At 52.3% G+C, this 23,631-nt stretch overlaps 1 protein-coding gene across 4 annotated transcripts; it reads left to right on the top strand.

Annotated features, from left to right (window-relative positions):
• The first annotated feature begins 599 nt into the window (after positions 1 to 599).
• CYSTM1 (cysteine rich transmembrane module containing 1) lies at positions 600 to 22,484 on the top strand. Of its 4 annotated transcripts, none has more exons than XM_027888611.1 (3): positions 600 to 694; positions 11,220 to 11,467; positions 22,030 to 22,484. In XM_027888611.1, the coding sequence occupies exons 2-3, from the start codon at positions 11,239 to 11,241 to the stop codon at positions 22,134 to 22,136; spliced, it is 336 nt and encodes a 111-aa protein (XP_027744412.1). In that variant the 5' UTR covers positions 600 to 694; positions 11,220 to 11,238; the 3' UTR covers positions 22,137 to 22,484. The 4 variants fall into 4 exon arrangements, with proteins under 4 accessions (XP_027744412.1, XP_027744413.1, XP_027744415.1 ...); XM_027888612.1 differs by having other exon boundaries at positions 647 to 716; XM_027888614.1 differs by lacking the exon at positions 600 to 694 and adding an exon at positions 1,608 to 1,664.
• Positions 22,485 to 23,631: the final 1,147 nt, after the last annotated feature.

Raw genomic sequence — 23,631 nt, 5'->3', positions numbered from 1 at the left:
TCTGTCCTTCGTTTAACCCCCTGTTCAGCCCCCACTCAGCTGGACTGTCAGGGAGCCCCTTCCCCACGGGCAGGGACGGGACCCTGTGGGTCAGACCGGACCTTTCCAACTTCAGGCCCCTTGGACCTCACTCATCCGGCCGGGGCCAGGGCAGGGGCTGGGACAGGGACAAGGAGCAGGGCAGGGGCAGGGGTTAGGACAGGGGCAGGGACAGAGAAAAGGACAGGGCCAGGAACAAGGGTAGGGAAAGGGGCAGGGACAGTGGTAATAGGGGCAGTAGCAGGGATAGGACAGGGGCAGGGACAAGGACAGGGGCAGTGGCAATAGGAAGGACAGGGACAGGAGCAGAGACAAGGACGGGGGCAAGGGCAGAAGCTGGGACAGAGACAGGGACAAGGGGCAGGGAAAGGAGCAGTAGCAGGGCCAGGGGAGTAGCAGGGACAGTGGCAGTAGGTGGGACAGGACGAGGGACAAGGGCAGGGGCAGTGGCAGGGATATGGCAGGGACAAGAACAGGGGCAGGGACACGGACAGGGACAGCTCCCGGGGCCGTGCTGGCCGCTCCCTCGGGCCACGCCCCTTTTGACCACGCCCCTGTCTGGGCGTGTCCCTTGCCCGTGACGCACACGCCCCGCCCCTCGGGGGGCGTGTCCCGAGCGCCGCCCGTGACGTCACGGGCGCGGGGTGCGCAGCAGGTGCGGGTCGCGCAGGGCGGAGGTACCGGGGGGTCCCTGCGGGTCCGGCGGGGTTTGGACGGGGGGTCCGGGATGGGGGACACCAGGGTGGGGTCACCAGGGTGGGCACACCGGCAGGGCACGGCCAGGCTCCGCTCGGCTCCGGACGGGGGGAGCTGGCGCGCCTGGGTGGGAGCGGGTCCGGGCACGGGGGTCGCGCTGGGGCTGGGGAGGATGAGGAGTATGGAGAGGAGGATGAGGAGGAAGGCTCGGGGTGAGCAGCAGGACCCACCGCGCCGCGAAGAGCCGGCGGTGGTGACAGCGTTGCGGAGGGGTCGGTGCAAGGGGGGGGGGGACCAGTGAGGCCCCCCGGGCGCTCCCCCCACCCCATCCCGGGGGTCCCTCGCTGTGCGCAGCCCCAGCGAGGCGATTGTTGTCCCAGTTCATGGACAATTCCCGGCTGCCGTGGCGGGGCTGGGGGCTCCCCTTCCTGCCCCGTGCGCGGGGGGCTCGGGGGGGCCCGGGCGGGGCTGTTTGTGCTGCTGGGAGGGCACGGAAGGGCATCCAGGGCAGGTGGGCACAGCTCGAACTAAAGCCGGGCTTGTTTAGTGCGGGGCGAGACGCGAGCGAGCGCTCGGAGTAAAAAATAATAATAGTAATAATAATAATAACGCCGCATGGTGTGTTTGAAAAGCCATTACGCTTGTCCTGGATTTTACGTTTCCCGTTCCTATAGCTGAGGAGACCTCATTTGGATAATTAAATGTCGCGGTGAAATGGGAGAAGGAGGAAGAAGGGGGGTACTCGCCGCCTCTCCTCTGCCACATGGGTCTGCCACCCCTTCTGGTGGCGGTGGACAGATCCTCTCTGAGCGGGGTAGCGCCGAGATCTGTCCCAGTCATCCCAGATTCGCTTTATCTGAAAGGAGAAAAAAAAGGTGCTTTTTGTTTCTGATGCCTTTGCTGCGAGACGTGTGTGAATAGTAAATAGGGTAAGTCTGGGTAAGGCAGTAAGTGTGGGTGAGTTCCAGTGTCTGTGCCGAGCAGCTGCCTTCTCTTTGTGCTGTGGTAAACACAGGGATGGGGTACGAGGTGTGGGAAGTGCTGCTGTGCCAGGAAAGGGGTATTTTTCACCAGTTGCTTTAACAGAAACTGACTCCTTGTAGAAACTTTTGGTGATGATAATATTACTGCTTCAGATAGACTGATGAGGCTGAGAACACTGATTGTTTTGCACAGTAAATTTTATTGATCCTGTTTCAGGGCTTTTTGGGGACAGTCAGGGATTAATGTGTGTGTTAGATAATAATCTTCCACTGCGCAGAACAGAGGTTTTACCAAGCCCTGAAACTTCTGTAGCACGAACTCTGCCTCTTATTCATGTGCTATAAAGGCCATCTTTGTTAAATACTGATTTGTCATTCCCTGAGTGGTGTGAGAGCTGTAACTGATAATCTGCAGAGGCTCGTGGTTGTCCTTGCTGCAGAGGTCGCAGGGAAGAGGAGAATGTCCTGTAAAGGAGTGGCTCTGAAGCGGGTGGGGGCTCTGCATGGGCTGAGCAGCCCCTGCCCTGGTATCAGTCAAGGGAGAGAGCTCCGGTGTTTTGCTGCCGTGTGTCCCCCCCACACCCAGCTCCGAGTTACATTTAAAATTGTCAGTGGTTTGCTGCTCAGAAAACCAGGGATGTTCCATGAGCATTAGCAGGGATGTTGCACTGGGATGATGGAAGTACCTGGAGGGCTGTGTGTGCCAGAAGCAGAGGAGCTGCCTGTTCCCAGGGGTATTTCTAATGCATGATCAGGTGAATATGTCACCTAATTTTTTTTTGTGTAACTCCGGATTCTCAAGAAGCAGGCCTGCATCTCTCCTGTCCCCTGTTTGTGATCTCCCTGTGGCATGGCTGGAAGCTTAGCAGGGCTCCCTGAAAACTTTTTCTCGTGGGAACCGGAGCCTTGAATGAGCAGGCTCGTGTGCTGCCGTCAGTATTGATATTTTCTACTCTCTCGGTGTGTATTCTGTCTTTCCCAACTTCCTGCTTCTGACCTCAAACCCGGTGGCTCAATGAGTAGAAAATAGCACTGTCATTTCTGGGAAGAGGGAAGGATCGGAAGGAGCTGGAGTCATTCAAGCACGCGGTCGGCGTTGCCAGGCCTGGCGTCCTGCCGGCAGCAGCTCGGCTTCCCGCAGGCAGCCGGGAGCCTCCCAGGCTGCTGTCCGTGGGTGGGAGGCTGCCTCCTCCAGATTTTGGGGTGAAGTGCTTGGCCTCACACCCGTGAAGGGCAGGCAAGTGCCGGGCTACCCTCACCCTGTATCCCGGGGAGCGTTTCCCAACTGGGATGTGACTACGTGGAAGTGCCACCACCCCACTGCTGTGGTCCCAGAACTGCAGGGAGCTGCAGGGAATGGACCTCCTTGGAAGTGTCTGGCTGTATTCCTTATGCCAGGCACTGCTGGACAAAATCTGCTGTTTCTGTCACTTGTGTATCAGAAAGGGATATTTCCACACTAAGATTATAACGTGTTCTTGAGGTATTATTTGGTCTTACCAGCTATGGAGGGCAGTGCCCTGAAGTGTAAAAGCTTTTCAGCCTCTTGACAAGGTGAGGCTAAGGCTTTCTTGGGTTGGTGACAACTGGTATGGGAGGAACTGGCTGGTGCCCTGTGACAAGCAGCCATTAAAGAGGATTCTTGCATATGCCCTACAGGCAAAGTAAAGCATCATGTTAGAGCAGCAAGTAGGATGTGGAAAAGCAGAAGAAGTGAGAAAACGTGAGGGAGAAAAAAAAAAAAAATCTTGATCTCATTCCGTTTTCCAGCCTCTCACGACAATCCTTCTGAGCAGTGAGATCTCAGCTGTAGAAAATGCCTGTACTTCTGTCTGCACACACCAAAGTAACCGTGCCCTGGGATGTGCGTGCTGCCTGAAAACCTGGGGAGCATCTTCCACCAAATCCACCAGTGTATCAGAGCTGGGGAGGTTTACCCTGAAAGGCTGCTGCTGTTCCGTGGCTGGAATGCTGCCAGAACACCATCTGAGTAACATCTGAACGTATTATCTGCACTTAATAATTTTCTTACCAGTCATACTGTTTGTTTCGCATTCTCTCCTCAGCGGGACCAACAAAGCTGCTTTATTTAATTATTATTTGCAGGTCTAGTTTAACTTGTCAATCAGATGTTTTCAATAATTTTTGTTTTGGTATTTATTTCACCTTAAAACTGCCAACGCACCACTTGAAGAGCAAGCTATAGTCATGTATTTCTGGAATTACCTGAGGCAGCACATTACACAAAGACTTGAACAAGAGCAGTGCCTGCAAAAGCATTTAAAACCTGAAACCAAGATGTTAACGCTGCTCTCTGTAGTGATTTCTGTTTAAAGGTGCTTTTAGGTGTGTTTCTGGGCAGAGTCTCACCTGGCGTGTCAGCAACAAGTGCCATGGCTGACACCACCCAAGGGGCTGTGCAGTGGTGTTTTCTGTCATTAGAATTATTAGTCCCCTGGTGTTCAAGTGTATGTTCTTAAAACCTTTCATCAGATGTCTGAAAAACTTGACAATTTTTCCCCATGAGGGTGCAGTTCTTGTAATAACAGTAACAGGGCAATGGATTAGGGTTTTTTTATTATCATAATTTTTAACAACATTTTTATTGCAGGAACTACAGTGTGTCAGCTTCATCGTTTTCTTCTGCCATACACAACACGTAGGTGGACAGTGTGTTGCAGGGAAGAAAACTGGGCAGTAAGTGACAGGTGTAGTGTTTCTGAAGAGGTCTGTGTGTTCCTGACAGTTGAAAATATGTTGAACTTTGTCTGTAGAGGGAAAATCCTGGAATGCAAACCTGGGTGCATTGGTAAGAGTTCGGTGGAGACAGAGGAGCCAAGGATAGATCTGTCACTGTGAAGCTCTACAAAGGACAGTTCCTCTGAGGCAAAAACTGCTGTGACTACAAGCCCTTTAAAGCTGATGAAATCCTGGTGTTTGAAACCAAAACCACCTGGAAATGCGCATATCCATCGTGGCTTTGCCGAAAAGGCAGGGCAGGCCATGGCACTGGAGAGGTGGCACAGTCTGTAGGGACACGAGTGTCAGCCTCAGAGATCAGGTGCCCTCTCCACTTGCATACACGGGCAGACTTCAGGCCTCTGGAGGGCTTGGAGGCTCCCAGGAAGAAGGAATACCCAGCTCAGGAACTCAGAAGGTTGAATTCTTGTTGACCCAAACCGCTGTTCGCTCCACAGAGCTGTCTGAGCTGGTGGCAGCAGAGTTGTCTTGTGCAGGAGATGCCTGGCAGCCACTCAGCTAAAGGTGAGGAAACACACCTCTTCCCAAGGATCAGGAGTGTCCTGGAGCTCCAGACACTCTGAAGGAACTGGGTTTGAACAGAGGAGGGGGTTTTTAGCTTTTACTTTGACAGTACAAAGCTGGGCTCTTCACTTCTGCTCTTCGTACAGGTTCTTCACCTGTATTTTATGAAGTAAAGCAGTTTTGAGCACCTTTTGTCAGAAAAGATGGGGACAGTTCTTGTGTAGTCCCCCTTCAGCTGTCACTCCAGGTGAAGTGTTACTCTGCTGCTGAAGTGGGAGGGCAAACCAGGGAGGAAGCTTTTCCTGGAAGCGAACTGAGCAAGAGTGGAATCTCTTACGATTTATCCTTAACATACCTTTCATACAATCACTAAATGGACCTGGCAGATAAGCTGGTGAGAGGGAAACACAGAGCCAGTGCCATTTAAGAGCCACTTGTGCTCTTTTTTTCATTTGGATACTGTTCATATGAAATGTAATTTAAATGCTAGGCTGGTTGCCAGGAGCTGGATTGTTGATGTTAAATGTACTTTCCATTAGGGCTCTGTATTGGAAAACGACTTCCTAGCGCTGCAGGCATTGGAAGGGGTGGGTTACATCAGGGTGCCCCAGTTGTCCTTCTCAGGGTCTGGCCTCTCACCATGCCCTCCATCTTCATCTGTGTAAAAACCAGCTGAATCAACATCTGCCATACCCAAAACACCACTGCTCCTGCCTGTGGCAGCACAAGGTGTGGTGCTTGTTTTCTATCCTAAAAAAAACCCAACTTCTTGTCTTTAAAACCCCAAAATCTGCTAATTGTTTTTGGTGTTCCAGACTGCTGATTTCCTTTTTTTTTTTTTTTTTTTTTTTTAAAACTTACAAATCCCCCATTTGTTTTCATAGGGCTGTTTCTTTCAGTGTCCCCCAACGTGCACAGCTCTTGATTTAATGGATTTGCTTGCACTGGAGATTGCATTTGAAGGATCTGACTTGCAGGCTAGCTGTCCCTAGGGGTTTGGTATTTCTCTGCAGGTGGGTTAGCAGCTGTGAAAAAAAATGCAGATGGTAAAACTGTAAAAGCGCAGATGGTTCTTTGCATTCCCTATTCGGTGTAACAAGGTCAGTGCCAACAGGTAGAGGCAGATTCATACTGATCCCCAGTCACTTTGCCATAATTATAGTGACCATAATTATTCTGACCTCTGAAGAGATGCTTGGGAGTGCCAGCCTTGTACGTGGCCTTTTGGAGGAGGGAAGAGGGTGAAACTGGGTCATCCTGGCAGGAAGTGAAGGCTCTTTGTTTGGGCAGCCCTTGTGCTGAAGGAAGAGTTTTCTCCCCATCACATTCCCTTGTTTTTTCTTCATTCTTGTTGGTTTTCCTGCACCATGTTACCTCCTGACTAGGCAGTGCTGCAGGGCTGCCCTTGCAGAGTGACGTGGTGGGCAGCCACCTAAATTAGGCTGCCTTTTTTCTTTTTGCTTAGTTTTAGAGCTTGGAACTTGTGGGTGATGAGACTTTCCCAGGTTTTCAGAGTCTAGTGGAAGACTCAGTGAAATGGTGGAGGAGTCTGTTGTCCCTTGGGTGAGCGATGTGTGTGAGGCACGTGCTGGTCCTGGCTGTGCGTGTGCAGTGACAGGCTCTGCAGGAGCTGTTCCCACTTAGAAGGATCTTGCAGTTATTTACAATTAGTGTGGGGCAGCCTGAGCTCTGTTTTTTGCTTGATGGATGGGAATGGGCTAGGAAAGGGGTGGAAAGCAGTGCTGCTCACTCCAAACCAGACAGTGACACCAAAGGCACAGCGATGGGTGGAAAGATTGCCCAAGGAATGGAGCAGAGCTGAAGCAGAGTGTCCTCAGCTGGGAAGAAAGGCCTGGATAAAAGAAGTAAGATAATAAATTCATGAGTGTGCTGGAAGAGGAGAATCAGGAGCAGTGACTGAGTAGTTCTGTAGCAGCTGCCTTGGTTTGCTGGCCTTATACAAGGCCATAAGTGTGAAGCAACCAGAAAGAAGGAGGTGCTTTCAAAGCTTAGCGATGAAATTTGTTTCTCTAGGGGTTGGTTGCCAAAATGGACAGGTTAAATTATATATATATATATATATAGTGTATGCCAAGCATTACAGTTGTGTACTTGTACCTTTTGCTAAGCCTTAGCCAAAGCCAGGTTGCATGTGTAGAAAGACTGATAATCTCACACAGGATGGTGGTTCTTGACTGTTGATCAACCATACAGTGAGTACCTGCACATACAGTGCCACGTGCATTCTCTACATGTTGTACTGTACTGCAGTGACTCCTGTTTTGCAGACCTTATGGGTGACCTCTGGGGTATGATAAGCAGCTTGTTTAAAAATTTAAGCCATTCTGTTGGGGTAGGGGAAATAATGTTTGCCCAGCAGTGTGGAACAAAGGAGTTTGAAGATAGCTTAAGGAAACAATGGTGTATTAATGAACTTACCCCTTAGGAAAACTACTGATGCAAGGAGGGGAGGAAGGAAGAGGAACATGGTTTGCCATTCTTTTTAGCCATTTCTCTGTTGTTAACCACCAGCAGGCAGTGCAAATGCTGGGTGACAGTCAAGGAAATCTCTGTCTCCTGGTTTTAGTGCTGAATGAAGTTAAGCATCAGTGAGGCTGCGCAGGGACTGTCGAGTTCAGCACTAGTGAGACTGTCCCAGCTCTTCCTCCTGCAGCACCGTGGAAAACAAAGGGCTTTCTTGATGGTTGGATTTGTTCTTTTGAGCTTTGTCTCTGAGAGGTGCTCACTGGGAAACCCAGAGAAATGAACCCTGATGCAAGCTTGTAGGGGTTGATCCTGGTTGCAGTTCTCATGGAATTAGTAGTTGGGGTAGGAACCCGCAGGAAAGCTTTGGTGATACGTTTGACTAAGAGCTCAGGTGTGTCTGCAAAGTATCTGCTTCGTGATTCAGAGCTCTGCCTTGCAGACACGTACCCAGATGAGGAAATAAGGCTAGAAAGCATGTAATGTCATATGTGAGTTCATGGGAGTGATAAAAACCTCAGTATCATCACACAGTTCAGAAAGGGCAAGTAGAGGTGGATGTATGTGTAGCAGTGACTGGCAGTGGAAGTGAGGGACAAGGAAAGATTCTTTTTGAGAACCTAATTTTTACAACTACCTCCTGGGCTTGCTGAACACCTTGACAAATTCTTCAGGAGTTTTCTCATCTCCAGTACATTGGCTGGAGTGTTCTTGCTGGGCACCTTCTTTTACATCTTGCCTAATCTCACTTGTGTTACTTTACCCTCAGCTTTGAGGAGGAAAGTTTTTGCCCCAGTGGAATATGCCCTTCTTATTCTCCTTGTGTTTTCCACTGTTCTCTTGTTTTTCTGAGGTCTCTGCCCAAGCATCTGTCCAGCTTTAGCAGGCCCTGGCCAGTTTTTCCCCTCAGTCCCAGTCCCATATCAGCAGGCAGGAGCTCAGTCATTGCCTCCACTCCAAACCTGCCTCCTCTTCTGAAACTGTTTTGACATGGAGCTCTTAAACAAAGACCACCACTAGTTCTTTCTTGTTTCCTATGCTGCCATTCCCCTGATTGCTGAAGCCATTGGATTAACTCCTTCTTTCTCAGACTTTCTGCAGAGCTGCTGATGTGCAGTTTTCTTTACTCATCCCTCTGGCTGTAGGCACCCAAATATCAATGACATTGAATGCAGATAAATTAACTGATGCATTTGAAGGGAAGACTGAACTTCACTGGAAAGGGTGGGCTCAGCTGACTGTCCTCTTAGGTAGAAAAGCTTTGGAAAACTGAAGTACTCCGTGTGCTGGAGCTTGGCAGTGACCATCAAAGCAAGCTGAGCCCGGGGGGCTCTTAAGGTTTATGAAAAACAGTCATGCCTTATATATGCCATATATATATACACATATATATAACCAAATGGTTACTCTGCCACATGCAATAGTACGTAGTATACACACACAGCACTCGCTCTGGCCTTGTTCTCTTCCCTGGGAACTTGCTTTTTGATGCTATTTCGGGATGATTTTCTGGGTTAGATGAGCATTAGTGACCCATTATGTCCCAATTCTGTATTGGTAGCATTGAAGTGAGTTGTAGGGCTTGCTGCCTGCCTTTCCCAGGCTCCCTGAAGGGAGAATTTCCTTGCTGGAGATTCGGTAGGGGCATTGCATTGCAGTGCAGTGGTTAAAGAGCCTCCAGGTAAATCTATGTTGTACTTGTCTGTTTTAAGTGAGCAGTTAAGTGGTCTGGCTGGCCTAGCAGTGGAAAAAAACCCCCATAAATAAAATTCCTCTAATCCCTGGCATTGGTTAAGCAGTTAAAAGTCTTGACAAAGGCATTAAAAGATATAATCTGCAGGGTACAGCACTGCCTTAGCTGGGACAACTTCCTCAGGAGGTGCAGAGGAGGGGCAGGCACTGATCTCTTCTCTATGGTGACCAGGGACAGCACCCAGGGAATGGCTGGAGCTGTGTCAGGGGAGGTTTAGGTTGGATCTCAGCAAAAGGTTCTTCCCCCAGAGGGTGGTTGGCACCGAACAGGCTCCCCAGGGCAGTGGGCACAGCACCAAGGCTGCCAGAGCTCCAGGAGGGTTTGGGCAACACTCTCAGGGACAGGGTGGGATTGTTGGGGTGTCCTGGGCAGGGCCAGGGGTCGGACTGGATGATCCTGGTGGGTCCCTTCCAGCTCAGCACATGCTGTGAGTCTGTGACTGTGCCCGGATTGCACGGCCCGAGGAGCCTTAGAATGAGCTCAGGTGGGTGACATCTGCAGCCTTTGAGCCTCGAGGGCTTCTCGGTGCCCTCCTGGGAGGGACAGCAGCCCTGTTCCCTTGGAGTGGCCTCTGGAGCCCTTGGTGTGGGCAGTGCTCTCCTGGGCACGCTGTGGGGTCAGCAGGGCTGTTTCTGTGGTGCTGCAGGAGCAGCGTGTAAATAAATAAGGGAGAGCCTCGGGATCCTTCCTTGGGGAGGCACAGCCGGCACTCTGAGGTGATGAAACAGCGAGCTGTAAACAAACAGCTCTCTCCACACTGCCAGGCACTGCTGCAGCTAAACATAACCCCGGGGGCTGGGCCTGCCTGGCCTCTGCCACGCTGGGCTCCAGTGGCGTTACAAAGGTGAAATTCTTCACTCTGCGTCAGCCAGAGCTCTCCTGGGTGTGCTGATGGTCTCTCTGGGCTCAAACCTGCCCGTTTTGGGAGTGGGAGCTCAGTGCTGAGCAGTCAGGTCAGCCTGACCCCGCTGCTTGCCCTCCCAACACCCATCCAAAGAGGATCCTGCTGGCCAGCCTCTCCCACTCCATTCCAGCAGCACTGGAGTCGCAGTGGAGACAAATTATGCTCCTGGTATTTCTCCCTGTGGCGTGTGGGAGGAGGTGTGCAACAAAGGGGAATTTTGGTGACCCGTCTGCACCCTGTAATAGGGGAAGGAAATGGCAGGGTACAGCTGCTCCGGGCAGGAAGGTTCCTGAGCACGTGGTACATTAATATCCACTTCTGCTTCTCAGACAGGGAGAAGCTCCAGAAGCCTAATGTAAGAAATGGTCTGCTTAGTCATGCTGCTTAGAGGTTTATTAAAGTTGTGTTACTGTGACAGTCTTGTCTTTTGATGGCTGTGTCATGAGTAATACGTGAGATGGGGTTTATGAGTATCAACTCTCTGAGGTGTCTTTAATGTTGCTTTTTGAATGAGGCTGAGCCCAAGGCCCTGATTCCTTGTGGCTGCTTTAATGACTCAGTTGTGTGTGATTGGGAGAATACACGATGTGCCGGGGTAGTGCCATCAGGAAATTATTCACATACAGCCTTGCTCCAGAGTGCTGGGCTGGATGCTTTAGTAATTAGCAGAAATGTAATGGACATTTGTGTTCGCTCTTTCTCCTGTCCAGGCTATCAAATATGTCTGGAACAGGCTGCTTTTCTTTCCTCATATTGACAGAAACATGAAGTGATTGCTTCCAGATCTTTCTTGGAAGTGCTTTAATCATTAGTGGAAACAGAGGATGTTGCTTTGCTGTTGCAAGACTTAGGGTGAGCAGCTGATGCATGACTGGAAAGGAGCACGTCATTCCCGCTGAGCTAAACTCATGTCACTTACGAAAATCACTTCACCTCACTCTCTGCCCCTGTGATAGGGTTAAAAACAAATGTGCTGCTTGACCAGGTATTTTGAGGTCAGTCTCTCCCGGGGTGTGCTGGGGAGCAGTCGGCGATGGAACCGGCGTGATGAGCAGGCCAAAGCAAACCCGTTCTCCTGTTTGTTTTCCCTCTGCAGGGCAGACTCTGCATCCCACATGAACTACGATAATCCTCCTCCTTACCCCGGCCCGGGCCCCACCGCCCCGTACCCACCCTATGCGCAGCAGCCGGGTGGTCCCCCCGGCCCCTACCCCGGGTACCCCCCCGGGCCAACCGGGCCCTACCAGCCAGGCCAGCCGGGTTACCAAGGATATCCCCAGTATGGATGGCAAAATGCACCTCCACCCCCGGGACCGGTGTACGCCGATGGGCCTAAAAACACAGGTACGTTTGCGTCCTTGCACGGGACACGCTGACCTTGAAGCCGCTGGTGCCTGGCCCTAACCAGGCTGGGGGGGGGGTGGGGGTGGGAAGAGGTGAAGACTTGTTTGTGGTAGTGATTTTGTTTACAGCTTGATTTTCTTTGAAGTAGTGGTTTTGTTTACAGCCTGTCTTCCTGCTTTTGTTTTGCCTTCGAGTCTCCAGCAGTTCTCTGGTTGTTGGAAGGTGCTGCTGAAAGTCCTTAATGCTGGTCCCTGAGGGAATGCCTGTGCTGAGGTTGTTACACAGGCTTTCTGATGGGTTTAGGTTTGCCACAAGTCTCACTCCACCTGTCTCTTGGCTGATAAGTTTCAACCAAGGGCTGCACAGTTAAAGCTCTTAATATTCAGATGTACAGTTCCTGCTGAATTAATGGGCACCGGTTTTCTTCAGCCCATCACTCTCTGTCCAAGTGATCTAATCATTCCTGGGCTTTCTGGTTGGTTTTTTTTCTGAAGCTATTATCACTCTGTGGAAAAAGCCAGATTTCTGGGGAAGGGAAGGAGGATGATGTACCTTCCCTTGGCAGCTGGCTGGTCCATCTGTGTGCCACGTCCCCTCAATATGGCATGTCGGTGTGCTCTGGCACCCACAGCTCTCGTGGGGCTCACTGCAGTGCTTGCAACAAGCTCCATTTGTCAGAGGAGGGCTGAGAAGATGATTAAGGGACTGGAGCTTCTCCACCTTTATACAAGGAGAAGCTGAGAGAGGTGGGACTCTTCAGGGACCTTGAGCAGTGGTGTAGGTCTATCAGGAGTGCCCAAATTTAAGCAGTGAACAATTGGTATGAGTGAATAAGAACCTGAATTGAGTGTAAATCATGAGTTCTGCTTCCTCTGTAACAGAGTGAAAAATCTGCCTCGCAGTAAGAGGCAGCAGCGTGGTGCTGCTTCCCACCACTTCCACCACATGAGCTCCAAGTGTAATCAGGGTTTTCCCTGGGAAATGCACATGATTTTGGGGTGGCTGAGAGACATTTCTCAGTACTGGGCAGGAGAAAATCTCCTAGTCTCCCATGTTGAACATCTTTGGTAAGTGCCAGTGTTGCTTTGCTGCTACAGCCACAAAAAGGGCAGAAGCTGAAGGGAGACTGGGATTGTTGCCTTGGACAGCCTGACTTTGGGCCAGGTCTGCTGCCTTGGAGGCTTGAAGGATCTCATCTCAAACTGGACCAGGGAACTGATGACACTGAATGTCCTCTGCTCTTCCCACAAACCTGTGGACCAGCACAGGCTGGGAAATGGGAGAGGAGAAGTAGCCAAGTGTTTGAGTGTGTCTTTGCCTGAGAGCCCAGTGCTGCAGCAGGGATGGGTTTGTTGCTAAACCTGAGCAAACACAACTGCAGTTCTGCAGAAACAGCACTCTAACCCACAAACCAAAGATCTTCTGGTAAGTCTTGGCCTTGAACTGCTTTCCTGTAGCCATGGGTGGTCTCTGAACTCACCTTGGGAGCCTCTAATTCACACTACTTTTGCTGAAGTGGGTGTAAAAAAAGTCATGGAATCATAGAATGGTTTGAGTTGGAAGGCACTTACAGCTCATCTTGTTCCAAACCCCTGCCATGGGCAGGGACACCTTCCACCAGCCCAGGTTGCTCCAAACCCCATCCAACCTGGCCTTGGACACTTCCAGGGATGGGGCAGCCACAGCTTCTCTGGGCAACCTGTGCCAGGGCCTCTCCACCATCCCAGGGGAGAAATTCTTCCATATATCCCATCTAACCCTGCTCTCTGGCAGTGGGAAGCCATTCCCCCTTGTCCTGACCCTCTAGGCCTTTGTCCCAAGTCCCTCTCCAGCTCTCCTGGAGCCTCTTTAGGCCCTGCAAGGGGCTCTCAGGTCTCCCTGGATCCTTCTCTTCTCCAGGTGAACCCCCCCAGCTCTCCCATCCTGGCTCCAGAGCAGAGGGGCTCCAGCCCTTGGAACATTTCTGGGGCCTCTGGACTCACTCCAGCAGCTCCACATCCTTGTGCTGTTGTTCCCCAGGGTTGGAAGCAGCCCTGCAAGTCAGGTCTCACCTGAGGGGTTGAGGGGCAGAATCCCCCCTGCCCTGCTGCCCACGCTGGGGGATCAGCCCAGGGCACATGGCTGGGGCAGATTGAGCTGCTTGTCCACCAGCACCCCCAAGCCCTTCTCCTCAGGGCTGCTCTCTGTGTTTGTGCTTGGGATTGCCCCCACCCAGCTACAGGACATTGCTGTGTTGGCCTGTCCAGGTCCCTCTGGATGGCACACGTTTGTTTTACACACCTTTATTAATGTGTGTGAAATAAAGTCAGGGCTGTAACTTAGTGTTTGTCTGCAAAAGCTTTTTCTTGATTCTCCTTCTGTTCAGCACCCTTCCCCCCACACACACTTTGCTTCTTTTTGGCCAATCTGTCCGACTGGAACCTGATCTTTGTCCTGTGACGTCTAGGAGAGCTTTCAATAAGGCTTTGTTCAGGGATCGCCTCCAGAAGTATCTGATTTAAATGGATGCCCCTAAAAAAGCTAACTTCTTGAAAATCTGTTCTACCAGTGCCCACATATCTATTGGTGTGGCTGAACCTCTAATACAAAAAAATCTATGTCTGAGTTTAATCAAGTCATTGCAGTCTGCCTTGCTGGTCGGGCACGATTTCATGGGGCTTGGCAGTTCCTGTGGTGTTTCCAAACACTTATCTGGGAAGAGCTGCTGTGTGGATGCTTCCCTTCCAGAGCAGATGTTTTGCTCTCCTAGATGACTTTGCTTAATTTAATGAATTAAGCTATTCCAAGCGGTGCATCAGTATTTCTGAACAAACTTATGTCCACATGGAAAACGAGGAAGTTTAGATTTTATGCTTTACATAAAAATTGTGGTTATACATTGAGACTTAGTGGCAGTGGCCATGTGACTCCCATGTGTTACAGCACTGTGGGAGAGTGAGATCACATCAGCTGGTGTTCCTTGGTCCCTTCTCCCAGAGGGGTTGGAGTCCAGTGTGTCCAAGCTTGCACAACCCCCTTCCCAGCTACCTCAACTCTGCAGGGCATGAAAGGCCTCAAAGCTTATGCTTCTTCTCCAGGTGAAGGGGCAGTGAGCTGGAGAGCCTGGGTGACTTGCTGAGGTGGCACAGAAGACCTCATGGCCGTGGGTTTGGGTTTTTGTTTTTTGGGTATTTGGCTTTTGGGCTTGCCCAGGTCACCTATACCAAGGTCTCCACAGAAACCCCACTTCTTACATCTTGCAAGGGCTGACAGCTGACTTGGCTGGTTTTTACTGGCAGTAAACAACTTGACCTTTACCTTTAGAGCCGATAACTTTTATGCTGAGCCTGAGGGACGTTATTCTTAAGGGTGTCTGATTCAGCCTCCTCACGCCATGAACTGACGTGCTGATCTCTGTCTGCAGTTTTCCTGCTGTCTGTCCACACAAAGTCCATCCAGGCATGAGTTCCTGGAATACAGTAGACATGCCCACACAGCGCTTTCTTGTGGGTAGAGGGAACCCTCTTGCCCCAGAACAACAGCAGGAAACACACAGCTTTAGGAGCTCAGTGCCTGTGTGGAGCACGGTGTAAGGACCAGCACCTTCCTGAGCAGCAGGGCTTGCTTGGGAGGAAGAAAATCTCTCATTCCACGAAGTATCTCCTTTCCTCACCAGTAGTTTCGTTATTTGTTATCAACTGGCACGAGGAAACCGCAGTAACTGCTGACTGGTGAGCTGGTACTTTCTTGTCTGTGTAAATTCTGGAGGTGAAGTGTAACGCTGCTGATAATGGCATTCTTTAAAAAGAAGTGGGAAGAGGCAAAGTCCGAAGTGACACACTGATTTTTGAAAGAACGAGCTGATGTTAGCAATCCGTCCAGCTTAATTTCTTCCCCCCCCACCCCGCCCTCCCTGTTGATACATACCGAGGTAATGGATGAGGCTGCTCCCTGCTGTGCCAGAGGGAGCCAGGCTCTGCCAGCAGGCACCGAGGGCAAACAGAGCTCAGCGTTGCGTCTGACCTATTGGACACGCAGGGTGGAAATCTTATTTCTGGAGGTTGATTACTTGTAGCAAAGCCGGCTGCGATAAGAGTAATAGTCACAGTGATGCTGTCTGCCTCCTGATGTTTGGCCAGCTGCAAGAATAAACAGGTCACCTAGATACAGTCACTGCCTGCTGCCAGAGGGATTTTTCCTCTTTCTTTACCTGTCTCAGTGTGGAAAGGAGGGGATCCAGGTCACTCTGATTAGGCTCTCTGGTGCCTTTCAGTGGTTACCCCTTCGCATCTCCAACCCTGCTGAGCTGAGCCTTCCCCAGCACAAGTTAATTTGGAGGGCAGCAGGAGCAGTTGCAGCAGGATTTCTCCCTCGTCTATTGATCCTTTCCAAGCAGTCTGTTGGAGCATTTAGTTTAACTGTTCCTATACCTTCAGGACCTTCCAACTTCAGATGCTGGAGTCCTGCCAAAAAAAATAAGTCTCACTTGGCAGTTGTCCTCTTCTCTGCTTCTCGTTCTGTAGTGTGCTTTAAAACCCAGCATTCTCTCTCCTCCAGGATTGCTGTATCATCCCTCCCTCTGTCCCTGGCTGCACAAACAGCAGGGGCTGTTGGCTGGCAAACAGTGCAGTTCTAGGGCTGATGTCTCACCTCACCTTCACTGCTTTTCACCCCCGGGAAGGGGCTAATCTGATAAAAAACTGGTGCAAAGAAAATTACTCCCAGTTCAGGTCCGGTATCTGAAAACACGCTTCAGACAAACCGGCCTCGGGAGGCCAAGGCTGGCTCCACTGTGGGCTGGGTTCAATGAGGCTGCTGTTCCAGGCAGTCCTCATCAGCTGGGCTCCAGGCTGGGTGAGGAGCAAATCCTGCACAGTCTTTTCCAAGCGCTGCACAGACTGTGGTGCTCGAGCCCTGGGACTGTGCAGGGAGAGCCTTTTTGCCCTGCTCACTGTGGCATGTCCCCCTTGCTTTAACACTTGGACTTTGTCCCTCCTTCTGTCTGTCACCCAGAACACTCTTGCAAGATCCTTAGGTCTGTGCTTTTGTAAATGCCTCCAAGCCAGGTCTTGTTTAGGTTTTCAGTGTAAACACTGTGCCTCAGGCTGAGGACTGTGCCGTTCTTAGCCCTGCAGTTGATTAGGTTGAAAACATCTCCTTGCTTTGACAGTAAATTAAGATTTTGCTGATTTTTAAAAAAAAATATTAGAGGGACGTCTCAAATTCTGTAGGTGGGGGGGATGTCTCTCATCTCTTGTAGTCTAAAGGAAAGCTGAAGAGTCTGAAGGCTGAATTATTGTATCTCTGAGCTGAGGGGAAGCTTGTTCCTCATATGACACGTTTCCTGTGAACTTTCTGACCTCTGTGCTGGGGTTTACAGTGCTTTGGAGAGCTGGCTGGCATCCTGCAGAGACCTGAGTGAGCACTCACTACAGAAGGTGTGCTGATGTCCTGTAAGGAGTGCCTGTAGCCTTGCTTTTTATGGACACTGAATCCTTCCTGGGCCCATCAACACACCATAAATGCTCATTGGAATGACTTCCATTGTCTCAAGGATCTCTTTATACCATCCCTGTGTGCTCAGGTGAGGAAACTCAGTGTCATTGCAGCTCTTGAGCTCAGCTGAAAGAAAATCATCTGCGCAGCTGCCGCTGAGTCCTGTCCTGTGCTCGGTGCCCGTGCGGTGTGAGAGGGGAACAACTTCAGCCAACGCAGCATTGGCTCTGAAAAGTGCTCTCTTGGCACAGCTGCACAATGATTTCCCCGAAATGTTGGACTTATTCAGCTCCCTGAAGGCTGAAACAACTCTCCAGGGTGACTGTAAGAGCCGCTCAGACTTACGGGAATGGAAGGGCAGGAATTTTCTCAACCTGCTGGACATGAGCAAAGAGGGCAGGTCCGATTGCAGTGTGGGTGGATGTAGATCAGTTATTTCTGCTTGAGCCAGGCTGAAATCAGGGCTGGGTCAGCCGCAGCTGCCTGGTGGCAGAGGGGATTTGCAGGTGGAACTGTCTGTGCTCACGGGCACTTTGCTCCCACAGCACTTGGTTTCTGCTCAGGAGGCTCTGGCAGTAGCAGTTTGTGTTTGGGGCTGGGGCTTGTGAAACTTGCTCTGAGTGTTTTGCAGCTTTGGAAGATTTTTGCTTGAAAGTGGGCTATTGTATTTCCATCTGGCTGTGGTATCTGTTTCAGGAGTGTGCTGAGGTATTTCCTGAAATCTGAGTGTGGTGTTGGTGGAGACTGTGAACACAGTGAAAGCCTCTGGGCAGGAAGGAGTTGGGGGGCCACGAAATTACGGGCCTGAAGCCATTAAGCATGAGCAAATACCCCCAGAGAGGAGAAAGAACAATTAAATGCCTTCCTTGCCAAGGGAATTAGATCTCATCAGTGCCCAGGCTGTGCCCTGGAGTTCTAATGGTCAAGGGAGGAGGCCTGGGCTGTATAAAACTTTAGTCCTCGTTCCCCAGCCCTGCAGTCTCTTCCTCTGTGCTTGCTGTCTGTGTGGGGGGTTTAGTCCAGCAGATGTGGCTGTCTGGGAGGTCAGGGAGTTCCTTCCTCCTGCAGAGCTGGGCCTGCAAACCCAGAGAGTGCCCCTGGAAGAGGGGGCTCAGGGACACTTGATTTCCTGTCACTGCTGCATCCCTTGGGTGCACTTGTGCTGGCTTTCCTTTCTCTGGCCTCCATCCTGAACAGAAAGGCTTTCCAAGGACTTGTGTCAGTGGTGTTGTTTTAAGCCGTTTTTAAGCAAGACTTGCTGGCTGGCTGGAGAAGTGAAAACAAAGCTCTCAAGTACAGAAGTGGTTTGTGATAAAACCCCCTTAAAAGTGACAAGTGGGAAAAGGCTCATGGGTCCCTCCTCTGCTGCGTGCTCCCTCCCAGACGAGACTGTGGTGTTAGGTAATACTTCTGCTCTGCCCAGCTGTTGCCATGGCAAACAGCCACTCAGATACCACGGGAAGGGTTCGTGGTCTGCAGTGGCAGTGGTTGGTAACTCCTTGCTGCTGCCTCCTCTGGTGTGCTCCAGACCCTGGGATAGGATGGGCTGGGATGGGCTGGCTCTGGCATCAAAGCCCTGGTGCTGCAATCCTTGCAGACCCAGTGAAGCACCGCAGTATAAGGTCGTAATTTTGGTTTACACCAAAGCAGGTGAAAAGTACAGCTCATACCTTTCCCTCGTGGAGCTAATGATTAACATATCAATTAGGCATGAGAAGAAACAAAATGTGTATGCTCAAGATAAAGCAGACTGTACATGAAATGAGAAGGTATTGTAGTATTTGTTTTAAAAACAAAGTGGGAGTTATTTGCACTGGATTGTGCAGGCCAGCGCTGTGTGATTACAGGGAGTGCTACCATTTTCGGGGTGATTCATTGTGGTCTAGGCTCTTTAAGGCTGATTAGAAGGTGGGAGGGTGTTCTCAGCTTATACCCTCTCCCATCCTGTTTTAGAAAAGAGCAATGGAAGCCTCCAGACTTGAGGCCAGAACTGAGTGCTGTCCAGGGCCTCTGAGAGAAATCTCCCTCATTTCACATCTCTTGGGGAACGTCAGGTCCAAAGGGTTAATGGGATTCTGCTTATAGTGGTGAGGACCCTGTGTGCCTAGAGGTGTTTGGAGTGCCTGGCTGTGGGCAAAAGAGGGCTACAGAGCAGTTGATGGAGTCCCCAGTAGGGCTCCCCACAGCAAACTGGGTGGCTTTAGCTTGGAGGCACTCGGGCTTCTGACAAGAACTGCACAAAACCCGCAGTTGCCTTTGCTGGCAGAGTTGGGATTGGGTTCTGTAGGCAAAGCTGTTCCAGTAGGAAACCTGATCTCTGTCAGTGGAATGCTGCTGGTTACAGCGAGCTGGGAAGCCATGGGGTGACTTGGAACAGTAATGTGCAGTGGAAGACCTTCCAGCAAAAATGGTTTCAGGAGGTTTGGGGTGCTGATCCACTGTCCCTTCTTGTGCTGTTGACAGGGGGCCCTCTGTGTTTATAAAGCACTCCTGCACGGGCTGAGGGAGTGTGTGAAGGTGCTGCCACCTGCTCTTGTTGTCCTTGGGTACTTGTGTGACTGTGTTGGTGCTCTGAAGCCAACACTCAGCTGCAGTGTCCAAAATGAGCAGGTTGGTGTAGGATGTCTCCAGCTGAGTGAGAGGCTGGGCTAGGAGCAGTTCCTCCAGCCTGCCATGGAGCTGGTTTTTGCCCTGTGCACTCTGGTAGCTGCAGGTGAACAGTGGGCCACCCTTCACCTGTTCTGCTCCTCTCCTCTCCTCTGCAAGCCCCACACCCAAGGGATTGAAGAGAAAAGCTTTTCAGTATTAATGCTGTATAACTATGGTTAAAATCCCTCTGGCAATTGGTGTGTGACCTGCAGCTCCTGAAGCACTGATGAGGCTTCAGAGAAAGCTTTGTTAAACGCAAATTGAGAGGGAGGGGTGGTTGTTTCTATTCAGAGTCTTGCCCAGGTGCTCTCCAAGTCTGAGAGCTTCCAGTGTTGACGGTGTGTGCTCTCAGAGCACAGCAGTGGTTGCACCAGCTCCCCCTCGAGACCTGCTCTCTCTGGAGAGGAGCTCTGCACTGGAAGGCACAGACTTGTATTTCAGGTATTGTCTTTGAGGCGTTCCTTGAACTTGAGAGGTGAGTGGGTTGGGTGAAGTACCCCAGCCCCCCTCCACGGGGAAAAACACAGCTTGTTTGCAGAGGCTTTCTGCAGGAAGATGCTTGGTGCCACAGCGTGCTGCTGGTTTAAATGACTTCCAGCTTTTAGCAGAAGAGAGGGAATGAACCAGAGAAAGACACACCCCAAACTTCTAATGAGTCCTGGGAAGGTGTTGACACGGCTGCTGCCCCCTGCCCTGTCCCAGTCCTGCCCCCAGCTGTTACGGGCAGCTGTGCCTGTGCCTTGGCCGGCTCAGAGCAGCCCTTTCCAGCACAAGCCCCAGCAGAGGTGCTGGAGGGCTGGCAGGGCAGGGGGGTGATGCCTGTAGGTGCTGTGACCCACTTGTGCAGAGAGGCGGCGTCCAACACGAGTCAGCTGAGCCGTGGTGAGAGCACCCGGCTCCCCCTGCACAGCCCTGAGCCTGGAAAAGCCATTTCCTTAAATATTTCAGCGAGTGTTTCGTAACAGCGCTTTGTACATGCCTCGAACATGCTTTGTCGGCATGTCCCTGACACTTGGCTGTAGCTGCTTCAAACTTCTAATGGATTAATCATAAATACTTCAGGCAAATGCTCTGGTGTGCCTGCAGGGCAGCTGATGGTAACGGGCACAGGGCAGCCTCCTTCTGCTGTGTGGGTCTGGATGTCTGCGGGCACCAGGACCCTCAGTTCTGGGTATGGCAGTGCTCTGGCAGCAACAATCCAGCTCCCCATGGAGGGGGGACAGCTTGAACAGCACCTGGCAGCCAGCTGGAAGCCAGGGCTGCCTCAGGGCTCCAGCACAGGGATGTCACCATCTTGCACGGGGCTCTCAGAGTATTTGGGGGGTGTTTTCCCTCCACTCTTTGTAACAGGACCTTCTCAGAGCAAACAAAGGCACCAAAAAGCTGCTTGTTCAGAGCTCCTGGATCCACCAGGGATAAAAAAAGCCCAGGCTGAGCCCCTGGGTCACCTCCCCATGGAAAACAGGGAGTGAGCTGTGCCTGCACAGCGGATGCCCCCTCTGTTATTCCTGCTGGTAAGAGGGAGACTGCCTGGGGCTGGGGCGCAGGTTGGACCCGAGGGCAGACATTTGGGGGTACTGGGCTGTCCCTCTCTCTTCCCCACCTGGTGCTGTCAGGGTTTTGGCAACGTGTGAGCCGGAGGGTCACTGTGCCCATGGCTCTGCAGGGCTGGAGCAGTGACAGGAATGGTTTCCTGGGCACAAAGCAGGCCCGTGGGAGGGCCAGGCTGATGCCATGAGCTGTCTCCTGCCACCACCACGTGTGCAGGTTGTGTGAGGGCACGTTTTCCGTGCAGACCACAACAAACAGACCCAAGGAAGTTGTCAGGAAGGAGGGTCACCTGCCTGCCCTCAGACTGCCACAGCTCTGGGTGTGAAAGCCCAGGCTCAGTGAGGAGGAACCAAAGGTGAACTGCTCCTGTGCCCAGAATGGGCCTCGGGGCACAAAGAGCAGGCAGCACACTGGCCTCAGGTAGGAGACCCTGCTGGGAGAGCTCCATCCAAACCCGGGGCTCCCTCCTGTGTGCTCGGGCAGCTGGCAGAGTGCAGGAAATCCCTGTGGATTGCTGGGATCCTCTGGGCAGCCCTCGGCGCAGGGGGGCAGAGCTGGGGCGGTGCCTGTCCATTAGGTGACACCCACGGCGTTTGGGCACTCGCCCCTTGGCCAGCAGGGTGTCCTGAGCTGTGCCTCGGGTGCTGGGTGTCCCCTTACCCGCGGGAGGGAGGGACAGAGCTGGGGCAAGGGCCGGTCATCCAGGGGGAGGAGGCGGCTGTGTGTGTGTCAGGGCTGGAGCGGGGTCAGGGAACAGGCTGAGCAGTGCCAGTCCAGAGGCTCCTGCAGATGGGGAGGGGTTGGCCCTCCTGGGAAAACTCCGCTCTCGGCGTCGCTGTGTGACTGACCTGTCCCCTGTGTCCCCTGTGTCCCCTGTGTGCCCGCAGTGTACGTCGTGGAGGAGCGGCGGAGGGACGACACGGGCGAGAGCGCCTGCCTGACGGCCTGCTGGACCGCGCTGTGCTGCTGCTGCCTCTGGGACATGCTGACCTGAGCCCGCCACGCCGCCTCCCCACTCCTGCCCCGACCTCTCTTCTGTTACTGTAATCAGCTGCTCTGCTTTGCACAGCCAAGAGGTTCCCGTCTGTCCGTCCTAGCGCCTTGTCTCGGGGGTGGGGGTGGGGGGTGTGCACTCCTTTATTTTAGTAAAGGAAAAGGAGAAAAAAAAAAAATCCCTTTTTAACGTTTCTAAGACTTTTGTTGTAACTTTGAAGAATGTGCTGATGGTGTATTTCAGCCAAAGGCATTCTGATGAAATGTATATTTACCAGTTGAGATTTTCCTAGCCCTAGAGACGAAGACGTACGCAATAATTAAAGCCAACAGTTGATTTTCTTCGCTAGGTCCCGGCTGTTTCAGTAAATCTGTCCGTGCGGGGTCCGTCTGTCCCTGGTGCCGCGTGTCCTCAGCTCCCCACGGGCACTGGGGGGCAGGTGGGAGTCCTGGGTCTGGCATCTCCAACCCCCTCATCCCACACAGGGCAGCACCTTTGGGTTTTCATCCCCCGGGGCTGGGCGGGCACGTCCCCTCCTGGGACCAGCGCCCTCCCCAGCAGCTCCTGGAGAAGCACAGTCTGAGGGAAGGACTGATCCCAAGCTGTGATCCATCATCCCCTGCTGCAGAGCAGAGGCTTGCAGGGGGTAAATTAAATGGGTAAGAGGATACAAGGCCACGGATTAATTTAGTGCCAAAGATTTAGAGCTGAAGCTGTTCCATGGCACGCCTGGCCAGAAGAGGGATAAAAAGCTTTTGTCTGCAGAAAAGTGGGATAACCTGCTGCCAGTCCCAGGGAGTGCCATCCCACTGCACCCCCAGCCTTGGGAGGAAAACTGATGCACACACCAGCTGTGCTTTGCACTGCCTGGAGATCACCCAGGGATCTTGGATCTGTTTGCAGAGGGCACTGCCCTCGCTGTCCCTGGTGCTCTGTGCCCCTCAGAGCTCAGCAGTGCAAGTTTGGGGCTCTGTTGTGGGGCAAGACAAGGGGGGTTGGGGTTGATGAGAGCCCCTGGCAGCTGCCTGTCCCCAGGAGCCTTCATGCCCCTTCATGCCCCCCTGCAGCCCCAAGCTCAGCTCTGTGGCTGGGTTCCCAGAGCTGCCAGGAATGGCTGCTGTCACCTTCCCTGTCACTGTCACCTCCCTGTCAGCTTGGCAGCTGTGGGGGCACAGGAGGGAGTCCCTGGCTCACCCTCATCCATGGGTGGGAGGGAAGAGGAGTGTTGGGCTGCCCTGTGCCCATAGCCCTCGGTGCCCCCTCCAGGGGAGGGGGTGAGGACTCGGCTTTGCTGCTCTGGCACCTGTCACAGGCACAGCACTCTGGGTGCCACAGCGCCCGTCCTTGGGAATGGCAGGACACATCACATCTGCCACGCTCCAGCAGGAAGGGCCACCCCAGGTCCCAGCACGCCAAGCTGGCTGGGCTGTGGGGGAATTCAGGCTCTGCCAGTCCCCAGTGGGCCTGGGCACCCCTTCCCCATCCCAGTGCCAGG

This window comes from Empidonax traillii, unplaced genomic scaffold (genome assembly GCF_003031625.1).
Source record: "Empidonax traillii isolate 1590-97213 ecotype Southwest subspecies unplaced genomic scaffold, ASM303162v1 scaffold242:size1152717, whole genome shotgun sequence".
NCBI classification, from domain to species: Eukaryota; Metazoa; Chordata; class Aves; order Passeriformes; family Tyrannidae; genus Empidonax; species Empidonax traillii.
The sequence above is the reverse complement of the archived record's forward strand: the minus strand, read 5'-3'. Positions and strand labels throughout refer to the sequence as shown.

What these genes read in the sequence shown, in the direction of transcription:
- CYSTM1 (XM_027888611.1), top strand. Translation starts at nt 11,239, where the DNA reads ATGAACTACGATAATCCTCCTCCTTACCCCGGCCCGGGCCCCACCGCC. An exon ending in CGATGGGCCTAAAAACACAG is followed by an intron (nt 11,468 to 22,029) that starts GTACGTTTGCGT and finishes GTGTGCCCGCAG; the next exon opens with TGTACGTCGTGGAGGAGCGG.